The sequence below is a fragment of the Oncorhynchus keta genome, chromosome 35 (genome assembly GCF_023373465.1).
Source record: "Oncorhynchus keta strain PuntledgeMale-10-30-2019 chromosome 35, Oket_V2, whole genome shotgun sequence".
Taxonomy (NCBI): Eukaryota; Metazoa; Chordata; class Actinopteri; order Salmoniformes; family Salmonidae; genus Oncorhynchus; species Oncorhynchus keta.
Genome location: NC_068455.1, coordinates 35,811,348 through 35,826,544, shown reverse-complemented (window position 1 = coordinate 35,826,544; position 15,197 = coordinate 35,811,348). Strand labels below are relative to the sequence as shown.

Sequence of the window (15,197 nt, the reverse complement as noted above, 5' to 3'; positions counted from 1 at the left end):
GGAATAAGACAGCGATTTAACCATGACTGCTGTGTAATTCTAAGCTGTTCCAGGACCCGTGAGTTCTCAATTCATGGAAAAGGCTCTCAGCTCAGCTTCCCTCCACCATTCAAATTGACATTTGAAGTGATCCTCACAGGGATTCACTATTATCACTGAAAGCCATTTCATTACAATCTAAACCTGAGAGCGAAGCCACAGAAAAGGTCTCCAATCTGCCTCGAATGGGAAAGGTCGCTGGCGCTGCAGCCAATCAGAAGAGATATAGAGGCCTTCTCTAATATCCTGGATCAGCTTTAAATGGATCGGCTGCGCTTGGCTCATGCACACACACACACACACACACACACACACACACACACACACACACACACACACACACACACACACACACACACACACACACACACACACACACACACACACACACACACACACACACACACACTACACTGAGAGGCTATACAGCTCTATAGTCCAGCTCTTTACTCAGTAGGGTTGTTAAAAGCAGGCCAGAGATGGCAAGAGTATTTGTCGTCCTCCATATTGGCCTATTCTGCTGAGAGAGCGAGAGAGCATGTGATGAGGCGGTGAGAGAGAGGGAGGGAGGAAAAGAGAGCGAGAGGGGAGGCCTGAAAGTGCTTAGACTGCGAGCATGGGTTTAAGGGGGACATTATTCTAATGTTTTGCTTCCATTATCGTAATGGATTCTGAAAAACACTGTGTAAATTGTTTGGAAAAGGGATGGAGAGAGGAACATTGTGCAGACAGTTGCTAAAGGAAAATAACGAATTCAAGGATCCCCCCTCCCTCCCTCCCTCCCCAGCCAGGCAGGCAGGCAGGCAGGCAGGCAGCCAAAGAGAGTAGAGCTTAGCTGGACAACAACAACTGGCAGCAACGGGAGAGAGGGAGTGAAAAAGTACATTCAACAGTATTCATGGAAATGAGAGCGGCTCTTAGGAGCAGCCACTTGGACCATGGGATTGACTCATATATTCTAAAAAGCAATACAGTATGTTAACCACAGTGCTTCCAGGGTCACGTGAAGCCAGAGCCGAGCATTACATTTATGTTTATTTTATATAACAGCTTCTCTCTCTCTCTCTCTCTCTCTCTCTCTCTCTCTCTCTCTCTCTCTCTCTCTCTCTCTCTCTCTCTCTCTCTCTCTCTCTCTCTCTCTCTCTCTCTCTCTCTCTCTCATGTTAACTGGTCCTTGGAGAGCTGTAGAGGAGCATAATACTCCATGTTAATGCTAGTCATCCTACCTCCTTTACACAAACCAACAGGGACAATGTTGTTTTACACGGGGCTAGTTCTATAGTTGTAATCACTATTATTGAGTGTCATTTGCCTCATTCAAGAGATTACCTTTTCCCCTGAACTCAATACATTATTGGCCATTGTAGAATGTTCAGAGGAAGCCTCAGTCGGGGACCATTCATTGTATGTAATTCACAGTATGTAGTCAGCCTCTGTTATCATGGCAATAACTAGCCTTGCATATGAGAATCAACTCAGCAAGTCAGAAGTGGATACACTTAAAAAAAACTCCCTAACTCCCAGAACATAAGGTTTAGTGATTTCCAGACAGTAACAGTTAAGGTTTAACCAAGAATGGTTCCCATGACCTGAGCTGACCTCTCATCCAGTAATACATCACCTCTCCACCAGCCCCTCCCTGGGAACCCGCTGGTGAGGTGTTTGTTTGCATCGCGGTAACATCGTTACGTTTGACCCCCTCTAAGGTGTGTGTGTGTGTGTGTGTGTGTGTGTGTGTGTGTGTGTGTGTGTGTGTGTGTGTGTGTGTGTGTGTGTGTGTGTGTGTGTGTGTGTGTGTGTGTGTGTGTGTGTGTGTGTGTGTGTGTGTGTGTGTACCTTCCAGTACACAATCCCAACCCCTGTACCTGCTAACAGCCCAGCTATAGAACACCCTGTACCTCTGGCCATGATGTCACGTCCTGCCTTTGTCTGCCAGTTCCCAGAGAGTGTTGGGGAACAATGCCAGTGTCACTGAGAGGGAGGCTAATGCCTTCTCACTACCATAGCCAGGGTTGTAAGAGGCTTAACTCTCTGTCCTCAGACCCCCCCGCTCCTGCTCCACTCAGCCCAGATCCACAGCTCTACTCAACACACAGGTGGGCACTAACCTAGAGCTAATCTGCAATTACCGCACACACAATACACTAGAACACACAAACATGCAAGCAAGCACACACACACACACAAACACACACATATGCATGTACACACACACACACACTTTGTGGTCAGACTTACCCCTCTCCTGAGGCATGGGGGACTGCGTCAAGGGGGAGTGAGGGACATCCGACGTGTTGACGGGGATCTGGGGGGCCATCTGGGACCCTGTAAAGAAACACAGGAGGACAGAATGCAGTGAGACACATGTTATTAGCACAAAAAGAGAGGGGACATGTTTTAGGGTAACACCACTCCGTAAACTGACGGAAAGCATAGGCCGAGCTGCTGTACTGTATCATCTGTGACAGTTACCTTCATTTGAATCTAACAACAACGAAACGCTCTGGCTGAAATGGATTCCTCATCCTTTCCCAAAGCCCAAGGTGAGATGAGTCAAAAACAACTAATTATTCTCAAAACATCCATTTTTTTGCCCTGAAATGACATATTCTACTATAGAAGGACACACAGGTAAAGGATTCGGTCTCTGTCTAATTCTATTCTCCTCTATCCACATTTCATCCTCCTCCGAGGTTATTCAATTAAAACGGCTTTGTCCCGGGTTTATAAAAAGACCATAGACAGGACCACATAACATAGCAAAGGAGCATGTGTGCCTATGAAAATGTCTCTTAGTACAGTGCAACATAGAACCAGTCATCACTGTGTGGATCTCGTATGGAAGCAGTGTAATTAGGGCAATCCTAATATAAACAAAACCATCAAGGTGTATTGATCCCTGATGCTCCTCTTGTGCATTAGAAACCCATTACAGACCAGTGGGGCTGATTAGGGGAACGGAAGATGGACGTTTGTGGATTGATTTAACCCAGAGGAAGGTAAAACAGGTACACCTCCCTCACCTCCCTCTGCTACTGAAGGCTTGAACCAATGGAGAAAAAAGGAAATAAGTCACGACAACAACATTTTGTTCCAAAATATGGGGAATGTGTGGCTAATGCTCTCCTTTTCCTAGCCACCGTGCTTCTACACCTGCATTGCTTGCTGTTCGGGGTTGTAGGCTGGGTTTCTGTACAGCACTTTGAGATATCAGCTGATGTACGAAGGGCTATAGAAATAAATTTGATTTGATTTTGACAGAACCAGAAAATTAACAGCAAATTAAAGTATATTTACACTGAACAAAATTATAAACACAACATGCAACAACTTATTTCAAAGATGTTACTAAGGTACAGCTCATATAAGGAAATCAGTCCATTGAAAGACATTCATAAGGCCCTAATCTATGGATTTCACATGACTGGGAATATATCTTTTTAAAGGTGGGAGCGTGGATCAGAAAACTAGTCAGTACGTGGTGTGACCTCCATTTGTTTAATGCAGCGCAACACATCTCCTTCGCATAGAGTTGATCAGGCTGTTGATTGTGGCCTGTGGAATGTTGTCCCACTCCTTTTCGTTGGCTGTGCGAAGTTGCTGGATATTGGCGGGAAGTGTAACACACTGTCGAACATGTTGATCCACAGCATCCCAAACCAGCTCAATGAGTGACATGTCTGGTGAGTATACAGGCCATGGAAGAATTGGGACATTTTCAAGATTGTAGGAATTGTGTTCAGATCCTTGAGACATGGAGAGGAATGGCACGACAATGGACCTCAGGATCTCTTCACGGTATCTCTGTGCATTCTAATTGCCATCAATCAAATGCAATTGTGTCCATTGTCCGTAGCTTATGCCTGCCCATACCATAATCCCATCGCCACCATGGGGCACTCTGTTCACAACATTGACATCAGCAAACCGCTCGCCCACACAATGCCATACACGTGGTCTGCGGTTGTGAGGCCGGTTAGATGTACTGCCAAATTCTCATGTTGGATGTGGCTTATGATAGAGAAATTAACATTTCATTCTCTGGCAACCGCTCTCGTGGACATTCCTGCAGTCAGCATGCCAATGACACGCTCCCTCAACTTCTGTTGCATTGTGTTGTGTGACAAAACTGCACACTTTAGTGGCCTTTTATTGTCCACGGCGCAAGGTGCACCTGTGTAATGATCACGCTGTTTAATCAGCTTCTTGATATGCCACACCTTTCAGGTGGATGGATTATCTTGGCAAAGAAGAAATGTTCACCAAATATGTGTAAACAAATATGTGCACAGAATATGAGAGACATAAGCTTTTTGTGTGTATGGAACATTTCTGTGACCTGGAAAAATAGCACCAGCACTTTACATTTACATGTTTATATTTGAATATAAAATGTGTTTGTATTTTTGTTCAGTGTACATGACGCCCTATGTGGAGCCCACACTGTTCTCGGTGCTGTACGTGTGAAGAGAGAGAGAGGGAGATACATAGAGCACAGAGGAGATGGTCACTGTGTACAGTGGTAAATACATGACTGGAGGTGGCACACACTCCACGTAAAACAAACCCAATTAAGTCAACGTAATTACTTTGCATAAACTGCATAAACAACATTTCCATCCACCCGCCTGCCCACACATACACACATTAACACTTACATACACAGAGATACAGAAACCCCCCCCCCACACACACACACACCACCACAAGTTGCTCCAGCAGCAACTCTTGGCAGAGAGAATGTTCGATTAGCGAGTGTGTCACCCTGTTCCGGGGAGGGGAAACATCAATGCAGCACTAACACTACAATAACAAAAGGACATCACTCTCTTCAGCCTCCACCACACCAGTGGCTGGGAGCCTCAGAACACACACCAGCCAGCCAGAGGGAGACGTGGGGTAAACTAAGAGGAGGGGCATGAAGAGTCATGTCCCCGGTCCTCAGAGGGCTAGGGGAATATGGGGAAAAGCAGGGTGGACAGGCTCAGCCCTTGTGTCAGCACATATTTTCGGAGGGTGGATTTTTGGTTGTCGCATCGGGGGCACATTAGAGACGTTTACAGACCCAGTGACCCGTGACAACACCCCCTCTGCAAGGTCACCTTTACCCTCGTGCCCATCTCCTCTCTCAGCTAGGCAGGCGTGCTGCAGTTGGTGAGGGGGCTATAATGGGCTACAGTTGTCACATCATGTTTGAGCGGGTGGGAGGGTGGTGTGTGTATCTGTGGGATGGCAGTGGGGGTGAGGGCATGCATAGTGAGTAGCACCCTCTATCCTCCACTGCACTCTCTTCATTCCTATGTAGATGAGAGAGAGAGAGAGAGAGAGAGAGAGAGAGAGAGAGAGAGAGAGAGAGAGAGAGAGAGAGAGAGGAGGGGGAGACAACAGCCTATGGAGGGGAGGAAAAAGACAAGAGGTGAGAGGAAAGAGGGAGGAGGAGGGGAGAGTACAGTAGGGAGATAAGTAGAATATCTGAGGAAAAGGATAGAAAGTAGAAGAGGGCAAGACGAATGGAATTCAGTACCAGAAATCACTTCCTCTCCTCTCCTCTCCTCTCCTCTCCTCTCCTCTCCTCTCCTCCTCTCCTCCCTCTCCTCTCCTCTCCCCTCCTCTCCTCTCCTCTCCTCTCCTCCCCTCCTCTCCCCTCTCCCTCTCCTCTCCTCTCCTCTCCTCTCCACTCCTTTCCTCTCTTCTCCTCTCCTCCACCTTCATTTTTAATGAGCTCCATTGAATAATCATCTGAGAATAAAACAAACAGACAGTCCAGAAGGCCTGGCAGCACGTGTAAGACCGAGTCTGATTAATAATTCAACGATCAGGAGGCTTTTCTCCTCAGCCTCCTGCCTCAGAGCTGCCTCCGTTGCAGAGAGAAGCAGGTTTAAATGTCAGCAGGCTTTACCTTAATCCCCCAACCCTCTGCCTCTCCAACACAGCATCTTTATTACCAATGACTGGCAACATTAGGGTGTTTGTTCACATGTCTGCTTGTGCTAACCGAAAGTGACTATAGCATGTGGAGGGTAGCTTGAAAGACGTGACTGTTGGAGGCTTTTTTCCACAACAGGAGTGATTCTGTATTATTACTGGCACAAGGAAAGGGAATGTGTTGGGGGGGGGGCATCCACAGGTGCTCCAGAACACAATTAAAAGTTCTGTCACTCAGGCGGAGCACAATGGCTGGCTTGCTATCCTTCTCCCTCTCCTTCTCCCCTTCTCTCTCAAACAGCATCAGGAGTAATTTACACCTCACTATCACTCTCACCTAGGACCTAGCTGTTACCCACAGGTCAGGAGCATCCACGGGAGCACACACGTATACACACGCACACGTACACGCACGCACATGTACACACACAGTGTAAATTTAAAGCATAACGAAGTTTGTGGATGAACTAAGAGTATATGGGCACAGTATGCTGCATTATCTCACTGCAGAAGTTAGAGAGGAAGTAACTGCGTGTTTGAAAACCCACCACTGCTTGTGAAGAGGAAGGAGAATAAGATATCTACAAATGAGAGCCAAGTGTCTTTGAAGTGGTTCAGGAGTAAAATAAAAAATTATTGTAATTTCCATTTTGAAATGTTTAACAAGAACAACATTTCCCACGATAGAAAGTGAAAGGCCAAAAGCAATGGAGTTCATGCATTTTTAGATAATGCTACCACTAAAACCCAATAAACTTTCACATATTCCTCGGCAAGGATTGTTAGGGCAACGCAAATCCCTTTGAAGAGAGGTTTCTTCTTTGAAGCTTTTTTTTGAAGAGTTTGAAACGTAAATGCCACTGAACTGAGTTCAAAGACACACACAGGTACTTGTGGCCATATTCCTCTCTGTTGTTCAGGGTTACCAATATTAAGCCTCTGAGTGCGTGGCGCATCCCATGCAGATTCACCGTCAGCTCAGACCCACTGAGTACTGCATTTGATGATGAAAGGGAGGTGCGCACAAACACACACACAGTTGGATGAACAGAAGCCGTTCTGAGTAAGTTCATTAATAGCACTGAGTGCTACTGGACTGACAGGAGAATGAGGGAGAAGGGCTTGTTCAGTAGCCCCCCAGGTTGGTAGAATACACCCTGCAGGCACACACACACACACACACACACACACACACACACACACACACACACACACACACACACACACACACACACACACACACACACACACACACACACACACACACACACACACACACACACACACACACAGGTAGGTAATGCTAGTGTGTCTTTGGGGTCTGTAAGCCGTAAACAGCGGGTGGCAATAATTGTGGTTTAGGTCTCAATGAGCATAAGTCAATGATTTTCCAACCTGGGGCTACCATCAAATGTGAGTTACCGCTCCCTATAGGAGGCGGGGGAAAGTGCTGGGGTGGGAAAGCGCTCTCCCATGGACCCCATTACTAAGCTAGCGCTGAGCTGGGCTGGGGGAGGTACGGCAAGGAGGAGGAAAAGTGCAGCTTAAGGTAAAAGCGAGACAGAGAGAGAGGGGGGGGGGCAGCGCCAGAACAGCCAGCCAGTGTACCATGCTGCCTGCTGCAGGAAAATAATTGTGCACACCTCTCCAGGTTCCACTCAGCCAGCCAGCCCAGCGCAGAACGGGATTTCTCTAAAAGGCCGATACAGCAAGCTAGCATTTTGATTCTCCTTTTAACAGGCAGGCTATCCTAGAGCAGTTTCACTTTGTACTGTACCAACCAGCAGGAGGCCAAGCTCCAGACCAGAGGGGTGTGGAGAAATGGAGAGAGAGAGAGGAAAGGAGGGAGGGAGAAAGAAGAAGGCATAGGACAGGAAGAGGGGGACTCAGTGGGAAGTATGCTCCAGTGCTGTTCTGGCTCAGGAGGGGACAGAGGGACGGCCAGAGGCAGTGTTCCACACACACAGCCACTGAGGGACTGACCATTGGAACTACCACTGGATGTACATTCACTAATGCTGCGCCACACTCCAACTAAAACGAAGGGATCTGGGATAACTTTCACATCTAATAGCCGTAGCATATGTCTAGAGCAATGTTTTGCGTCTGCATTTTTTGGTTTGTTCCTTGTACTGTATCACAATAGGACTACGCCTTGGCTATGAGTGATTAAGCCAACATAGATGCTCCGTTGCATCTCCCATTGGTTAAATTATTTATTTTTGATCTTTCCAGACCTCACAGAACCCAGTCTATCAGCTGTGTTTGCTGCAACATCTTAATTACCATAGATACACCCCCTACCCTAAGTCCACATGCGTTATGATTAAAGCTAATGTGGCTGGCTAGTGGAGCACTGGAGGAAGACTGAGAGGAGGAGAAAGGGGCAGTGTGTGTGTGTCCTCCTCCCTCACCCTCCATCCGAAGATGCTCTCTCTCACGCCGTGACTCGCCCTGACCTTTCGGAAGCTCCTCTAGCCCTGGAAGCACTTGAAGCGGGCACAGATAAACAGCTTACTCTCCAAAGCAAGCGCTCGTCAGAAAGCTTCAATCACATCTTTAGAAGAAAATGAGGCAGTGGAGGAGGGCTGGGGAGAGAACGAGGGCTGGGGAGAGGACGAGGGCTGGGGAGAGGACGAGGGCTGGGGAGAGGACATGGGCTGGGGAGAGGACGAGGGCTGGGGAGAGGACGAGGGCTGGGGAGAGGACAAGGGCTGGGGAGAGGACGAGGGCTGGGGAGAGGACGAGGGCTGGGGAGAGGACGAGGGCTGGGGAGAGGACGAGGGCTGGGGAGAGGAGGAGGGCTGGGGAGAGGACGAGGGCTGGGGAGAGGACGAGGGCTGGGGAGAGGACGAGGGCTGGGGAGAGGACGAGGGCTGGGGAGAGGACGAGGGCTGGGGAGAGGACGAGGGCTGGGGAGAGGACGAGGGCTGGGGAGAGGACGAGGGCTGGGGAGAGGACGAGGGCTGGGGAGAGGACGAGGGCTGGGGAGAGGACATGGGCTGGGGAGAGGACGAGGGCTGGGGAGAGGACGAGGGCTGGGGAGAGGACGAGGGCTGGGGAGAGGACGAGGGCTGGGGAGAGGACGAGGGCTGGGGAGAGGACGAGGGCTGGGGAGAGGACGAGGGCTGGGGAGAGGAGGAGGGCTGGGGAGAGGACGAGGGCTGGGGAGAGGACGAGGGCTGGGGAGAGTAGGAGGGCTGGGGAGAGGACGAGGGCTGGGGAGAGGACGAGGGCTGGGGAGAGTAGGAGGGCTGGGGAGAGGACGAGGGCTGGGGAGAGGACATGGGCTGGGGAGAGTAGGACGGCTGGGGAGAGGACGAGGGCTGGGGAGAGGACGAGGGCTGGGGAGAGGAGGAGGGCTGGGGAGAGGACGAGGGCTGGGGAGAGGACGAGGGCTGGGGAGAGTAGGAGGGCTGGGGAGAGGAAGAGGGCTGGGGAGAGTAGGAGGGCTGGGGAGAGTAGGAGGGCTGGGGAGAGTAGGAGGGCTGGGGAGAGGACGAGGGCTGGGGAGAGGACGAGGGCTGGGGAGAGTAGGAGGGCTGGGGAGAGTAGGAGGGCTGGGGAGAGTAGGAGGGCTGGGGAGAGGACGAGGGCTGGGGAGAGGACGAGGGCTGGGGAGAGTAGGAGGGCTGGGGAGAGGACGAGGGCTGGGGAGAGGACGAGGGCTGGGGAGAGGAGGAGGGCTGGGGAGAGGACGAGGGCTGGGGAGAGGACGAGGCTGGGGAGAGTAGGAGGGCTGGGGAGAGGACGAGGGCTGGGGAGAGGACGAGGGCTGGGGAGAGTAGGAGGGCTGGGGAGAGGACGAGGGCTGGGGAGAGGACATGGGCTGGGGAGAGGAGGAGGGCTGGGGAGAGGACGAGGGCTGGGGAGAGGACGAGGGCTGGGGAGAGTAGGAGGGCTGGGGAGAGGACGAGGGCTGGGGAGAGGACGAGGGCTGGGGAGAGTAGGAGGGCTGGGGAGAGGACGAGGGCTGGGGAGAGAACGAGGGCTGGGTAGAGGACGAGGGCTGGGGAGAGAACGAGGGCTGGGGAGAGAACGAGGGCTGGGGAGAGGACGAGGGCTGGGGAGAGGACGAGGGCTGGGGAGAGTAAGGAGGGCTGGGGAGAGGACAAGGGCTGGGGAGAGAACGAGGGCTGGGTAGAGGACGAGGGCTGGGGAGAGGACGAGGGCTGGGGAGAGGACGAGGGCTGGGGAGAGGACGAGGGCTGGGGAGAGGACGAGGGCTGGGGAGAGGACGAGGGCTGGGGAGAGAACGAGGGCTGGGGAGAGGACGAGGGCTGGGGAGAGGACGAGGGCTGGGGAGAGGACGAGGGCTGGGGAGAGAACGAGGGCTGGGGAGAGAACGAGGGCTGGGGAGAGGACGAGGGCTGGGTAGAGGACGAGGGCTGGGTAGAGGACGAGGGCTGGGTAGAGGACGAGGGCTGGGGAGAGGACGAGGGCTGGGGAGAGGACGAGGGCTGGGGAGAGGACGAGGGCTGGGTAGAGGACGAGGGCTGGGTAGAGGACGAGGGCTGGGTAGAGGACGAGGGCTGGGGAGAGGACGAGGGCTGGGGAGAGGACGAGGGCTGGGTAGAGGACGAGGGCTGGGGAGAGGACGAGGGCTGGGGAGAGAACGAGGGCTGGGGAGAGAACGAGGGCTGGGGAGAGGACGAGGGCTGGGTAGAGGACGAGGGCTGGGGAGAGGACGAGGGCTGGGGAGAGGACGAGGGCTGGGGAGAGGACGAGGGCTGGGGAGAGAACGAGGGCTGGGGAGAGGACGAGGGCTGGGTAGAGGACGAGGGCTGGGTAGAGGACGAGGGCTGGGTAGAGGACGAGGGCTGGGGAGAGGACGAGGGCTGGGGAGAGGACGAGGGCTGGGGAGAGGACGAGGGCTGGGGAGAGGACGAGGGCTGGGGAGAGAACGAGGGCTGGGGAGAGGACGAGGGCTGGGTAGAGGACATGGGCTGGGGAGAGAACGAGGGCTGGGGAGAGGACGAGGGCTGGGGAGAGGACGAGGGCTGGGGAGAGAACGAGGGCTGGGGAGAGGACGAGGGCTGGGGAGAGGACGAGGGCTGGGGAGAGGACGAGGGCTGGGGAGAGGACGAGGGCTGGGGAGAGGACATGGGCTGGGGAGAGGACATGGGCTGGGGAGAGAACGAGGGCTGGGGAGAGGACGAGGGCTGGGGAGAGGAGGAGGGCTGGGGAGAGGACATGGGCTGGGGAGAGGAGGAGGGCTGGGGAGAGGACGAGGGCTGGGGAGAGAACGAGGGCTGGGGAGAGGACGAGGGCTGGGTAGAGGACGAGGGCTGGGGAGAGGACATGGGCTGGGGAGAGGAGGAGGGCTGGGGAGAGGACGAGGGCTGGGGAGAGGACGAGGGCTGGGGAGAGGACGAGGGCTGGGGAGAGAACGAGGGCTGGGGAGAGAACGAGGGCTGGGGAGAGGACGAGGGCTGGGGAGAGGACGAGGGCTGGGGAGAGGACGAGGGCTGGGGAGAGAACGAGGGCTGGGGAGAGAACGAGGGCTGGGGAGAGGACGAGGGCTGGGTAGAGGACGAGGGCTGGGGAGAGGACGAGGGCTGGGTAGAGGACGAGGGCTGGGGAGAGGACGAGGGCTGGGAGAGAGAACGAGGGCTGGGGAGAGGACGAGGCTGGGTAGAGGACGAGGGCTGCTGGGTAGAGGACTGAGGGGGCTGGGTAGAGGACGAGGGCTGGGGAGAGGACGAGGGCTGGGTAGAGGACGAGGGCTGGGTAGAGGAAGAGGGCTGGGTAGAGGACGAGGGCTGGGGAGAGGACGAGGGCTGGGGAGAACGAGGGCTGGGGAGAGGACGAGGGCTGGGTAGAGGACGAGGGCTGGGTAGAGGACGAGGGCTGGGTAGAGGACGAGGGCTGGGTAGAGGACATGGGCTGGGGAGAGAACGAGGGCTGGGGAGAGGACGAGGGCTGGGGAGAGGACATGGGCTGGGGAGAGAACGAGGGCTGGGGAGAGGACGAGGGCTGGGGAGAGGACGAGGGCTGGGTAGAGGACATGGGCTGGGGAGAGAACGAGGGCTGGGGAGAGGACGAGGGCTGGGGAGAGAACGAGGGCTGGGGAGAGGACGAGGGCTGGGGAGAGAACGAGGGCTGGGGAGAGGACATGGGCTGGGGAGAGAACGAGGGCTGGGGAGAGGACGAGGGCTGGGGAGAGAACGAGGGCTGGGGAGAGGACGAGGGCTGGGGAGAGAACGAGGGCTGGGGAGAGGACATGGGCTGGGGAGAGGACATGGGCTGGGGAGAGGACATGGGCTGGGGAGAGGACATGGGCTGGGGAGAGAACGAGGGCTGGGGAGAGGACGAGGGCTGGGGAGAGGACATGGGCTGGGTAGAGGACATGGGCTGGGGAGAGAACGAGGGCTGGGGAGAGGACGAGGGCTGGGGAGAGAACGAGGGCTGGGGAGAGGACGAGGGCTGGGGAGAGAACGAGGGCTGGGAGAGGACATGGGCTGGGGAGAGAACGAGGGCTGGGGAGAGGACGAGGGCTGGGGAGAGAACGAGGGCTGGGGAGAGGACGAGGGCTGGGGAGAGAACGAGGGCTGGGGAGAGGACATGGGCTGGGGAGAGGACATGGGCTGGGGAGAGGACATGGGCTGGGGAGAGGACATGGGCTGGGGAGAGAACGAGGGCTGGGGAGAGGACATGGGCTGGGGAGAGGACATGGGCTGGGGAGAGGACATGGGCTGGGGAGAGGACATGGGCTGGGGAGAGGAGGAGGGCTGGGGAGAGGACGAGGGCTGGGGAGAGGACGAGGGCTGGGGAGAGGACGAGGGCTGAGGAGAGGACGAGGGCTGGGGAGAGGAGGAGGGCTGGGGAGATGACGAGGGCTGGGGAGAGGACGAGGGCTGAGGAGAGGAGGAGGGCTGGGGAGAGGACGAGGGCTGGGGAGAGTAGGAGGGCTGGGGAGAGAACGAGGGCTGGGGAGAGGACATGGGCTGGGGAGAGGACATGGGCTGTGGAGAGGACATGGCCTGGGGAGAGGACGAGGGCTGGGAGAGCACGAGGGCTGGGGAGAGGACGAGGGCTGGGGAGAGGAGGAGGGCTGGGGAGATGACGAGGGCTGGGGAGATGACGAGGGCTGGGGAGAGGACGAGGCTGGGGAGAGGAGGAGGGCTGGGGAGAGGACGAGGGCTGGGGAGAGGACGAGGGCTGGGGAGAGGAGGAGGGCTGGGGAGATGACGAGGGCTGGGGAGAGGACGAGGGCTGAGGAGAGGAGGAGGGCTGGGGAGAGGAGGAGGGCTGGGGAGAGGACATGGGCTGGGGAGAGAACGAGGGCTGGGGAGAGGACGAGGGCTGGGGAGAGAACGAGGGCTGGGGAGAGGACGAGGGCTGGGGAGAGAACGAGGGCTGGGGAGAGGACATGGGCTGGGGAGAGGACATGGGCTGGGGAGAGGACATGGGCTGGGGAGAGGACATGGGCTGGGGAGAGGACATGGGCTGGGGAGAGGACGAGGGCTGGGGAGAGGACATGGGCTGGGGAGAGGACATGGGCTGGGGAGAGGACATGGGCTGGGGAGAGGACATGGGCTGGGTAGAGGACATGGGCTGGGGAGAGAACGAGGGCTGGGGAGAGGACGAGGGCTGGGGAGAGAACGAGGGCTGGGGAGAGGACGAGGGCTGGGGAGAGAACGAGGGCTGGGGAGAGGACATGGGCTGGGGAGAGAACGAGGGCTGGGGAGAGGACGAGGGCTGGGGAGAGAACGAGGGCTGGGGAGAGGACGAGGCTGGGGAGAGAACGAGGGCTGGGGAGAGGACATGGGCTGGGGAGAGGACATGGGCTGGGGAGAGGACATGGGCTGGGGAGAGGACGAGGGCTGGGGAGAGAACGAGGGCTGGGGAGAGGACATGGGCTGGGGAGAGGACATGGGCTGGGGAGAGGACATGGGCTGGGGAGAGGACATGGGCTGGGGAGAGGACATGGGCTGGGGAGAGGACATGGGCTGGGGAGAGGAGGAGGGCTGGGGAGAGGACGAGGGCTGGGGAGAGGACGAGGGCTGGGGAGAGGACGAGGGCTGAGGAGAGGACGAGGGCTGGGGAGAGGAGGAGGGCTGGGGAGATGACGAGGGCTGGGGAGAGGACGAGGGCTGGGGAGAGGAGGAGGGCTGGGGAGAGGACGAGGGCTGGGGAGAGTAGGAGGGCTGGGGAGAGAACGAGGGCTGGGGAGAGGACATGGGCTGGGGAGAGGACATGGGCTGGGGAGAGGACATGGGCTGGGGAGAGGACATGGCCTGGGGAGAGGACGAGGGCTGGGAGAGCACGAGGGCTGGGGAGAGGACGAGGGCTGGGGAGAGTAGGAGGGCTGGGGAGAGGAGGAGGGCTGGGGAGATGACGAGGGCTGGGGAGAGGACGAGGGCTGGGGAGAGGAGGAGGGCTGGGGAGAGGACGAGGCTGGGGAGAGGAGGAGGGCTGGGGAGAGGACGAGGGCTGGGGAGAGGACGAGGGCTGGGGAGAGGAGGAGGGCTGGGGAGATGACGAGGCTGGGGAGAGGACGAGGGCTGAGGAGAGGAGGAGGGCTGGGGAGAGGAGGAGGGCTGGGGAGAGGGACGAGGCTGGGGAGATGACGAGGACTGGGGAGAGAAGGGCTGGGGAGAGGAGAGGTGCTGGGGGAGAGGACGAGGGCTGGGGAGAGGAGTAGGACTGGGGAGATGACGAGGACTGGGGAGAGGAGAGGAGGGCTGGGGAGAGGAGGAGGGCTGGGGAGATGACGAGGACTGGGGAGAGGAGGAGGGCAGGGGAGAGGGACGAGGGCAGGGGAGAGGACAAGGGCTGGGGAGGTGACGAGGACTGGGGAGAGGAGGAGGGCTGGGGAGAGGAGAGGGGCTGGGGAAAGAACAAGGGCTGGGGAGAGGAGTAGGGCTGGGGAGATGATGAGGACTGGGGAGAGGAGGGGGCTGGGGAGAGGAGGAGGGCTGGGGAGATGACGAGGACTGGGGGAGAGGACGAGGGCTGGGGAGAGGACGAGGGCTGGGGAGAGGATGAGGGCTGGGGAGAGGACGAGGGCTGGGGAGATGACGAGGACTGGGGAGAGGAGGAGGGCTGGGGAGAGGAGTAGGGCTGGGGTATGACGAGGACTGGGGAGAGGAGGAGGGCTGGGGAGAGGAGGAGGGCTGGGGAGATGACGAGGACTGGGGAGAGGAGGAGGGCTGGGGAGAGGAGGAGGGCTGGGGAGATGACGAGGACTGGGGAGAGGAGGAGGGCTGGGGAGAGGAGGAGGGCTGGGG

At 56.7% G+C, this 15,197-nt stretch overlaps 1 protein-coding gene across 3 annotated transcripts in view; it reads right to left on the bottom strand.

Moving 5' to 3' along the window:
- Positions 1–15,197, bottom strand: part of LOC118368440 (AT-rich interactive domain-containing protein 1B-like) — a 236,493-nt gene that overhangs the window by 58,212 nt on the left and 163,084 nt on the right. For all 3 annotated transcript variants that reach the window (XM_035752541.2, XM_035752544.2, XM_035752543.2), the window contains exon 6: positions 2,278–2,364. In XM_035752541.2, coding sequence (XP_035608434.2) covers positions 2,278–2,364 — 87 coding nt within the window. The remainder of the gene's footprint in view (positions 1–2,277; positions 2,365–15,197) is intronic.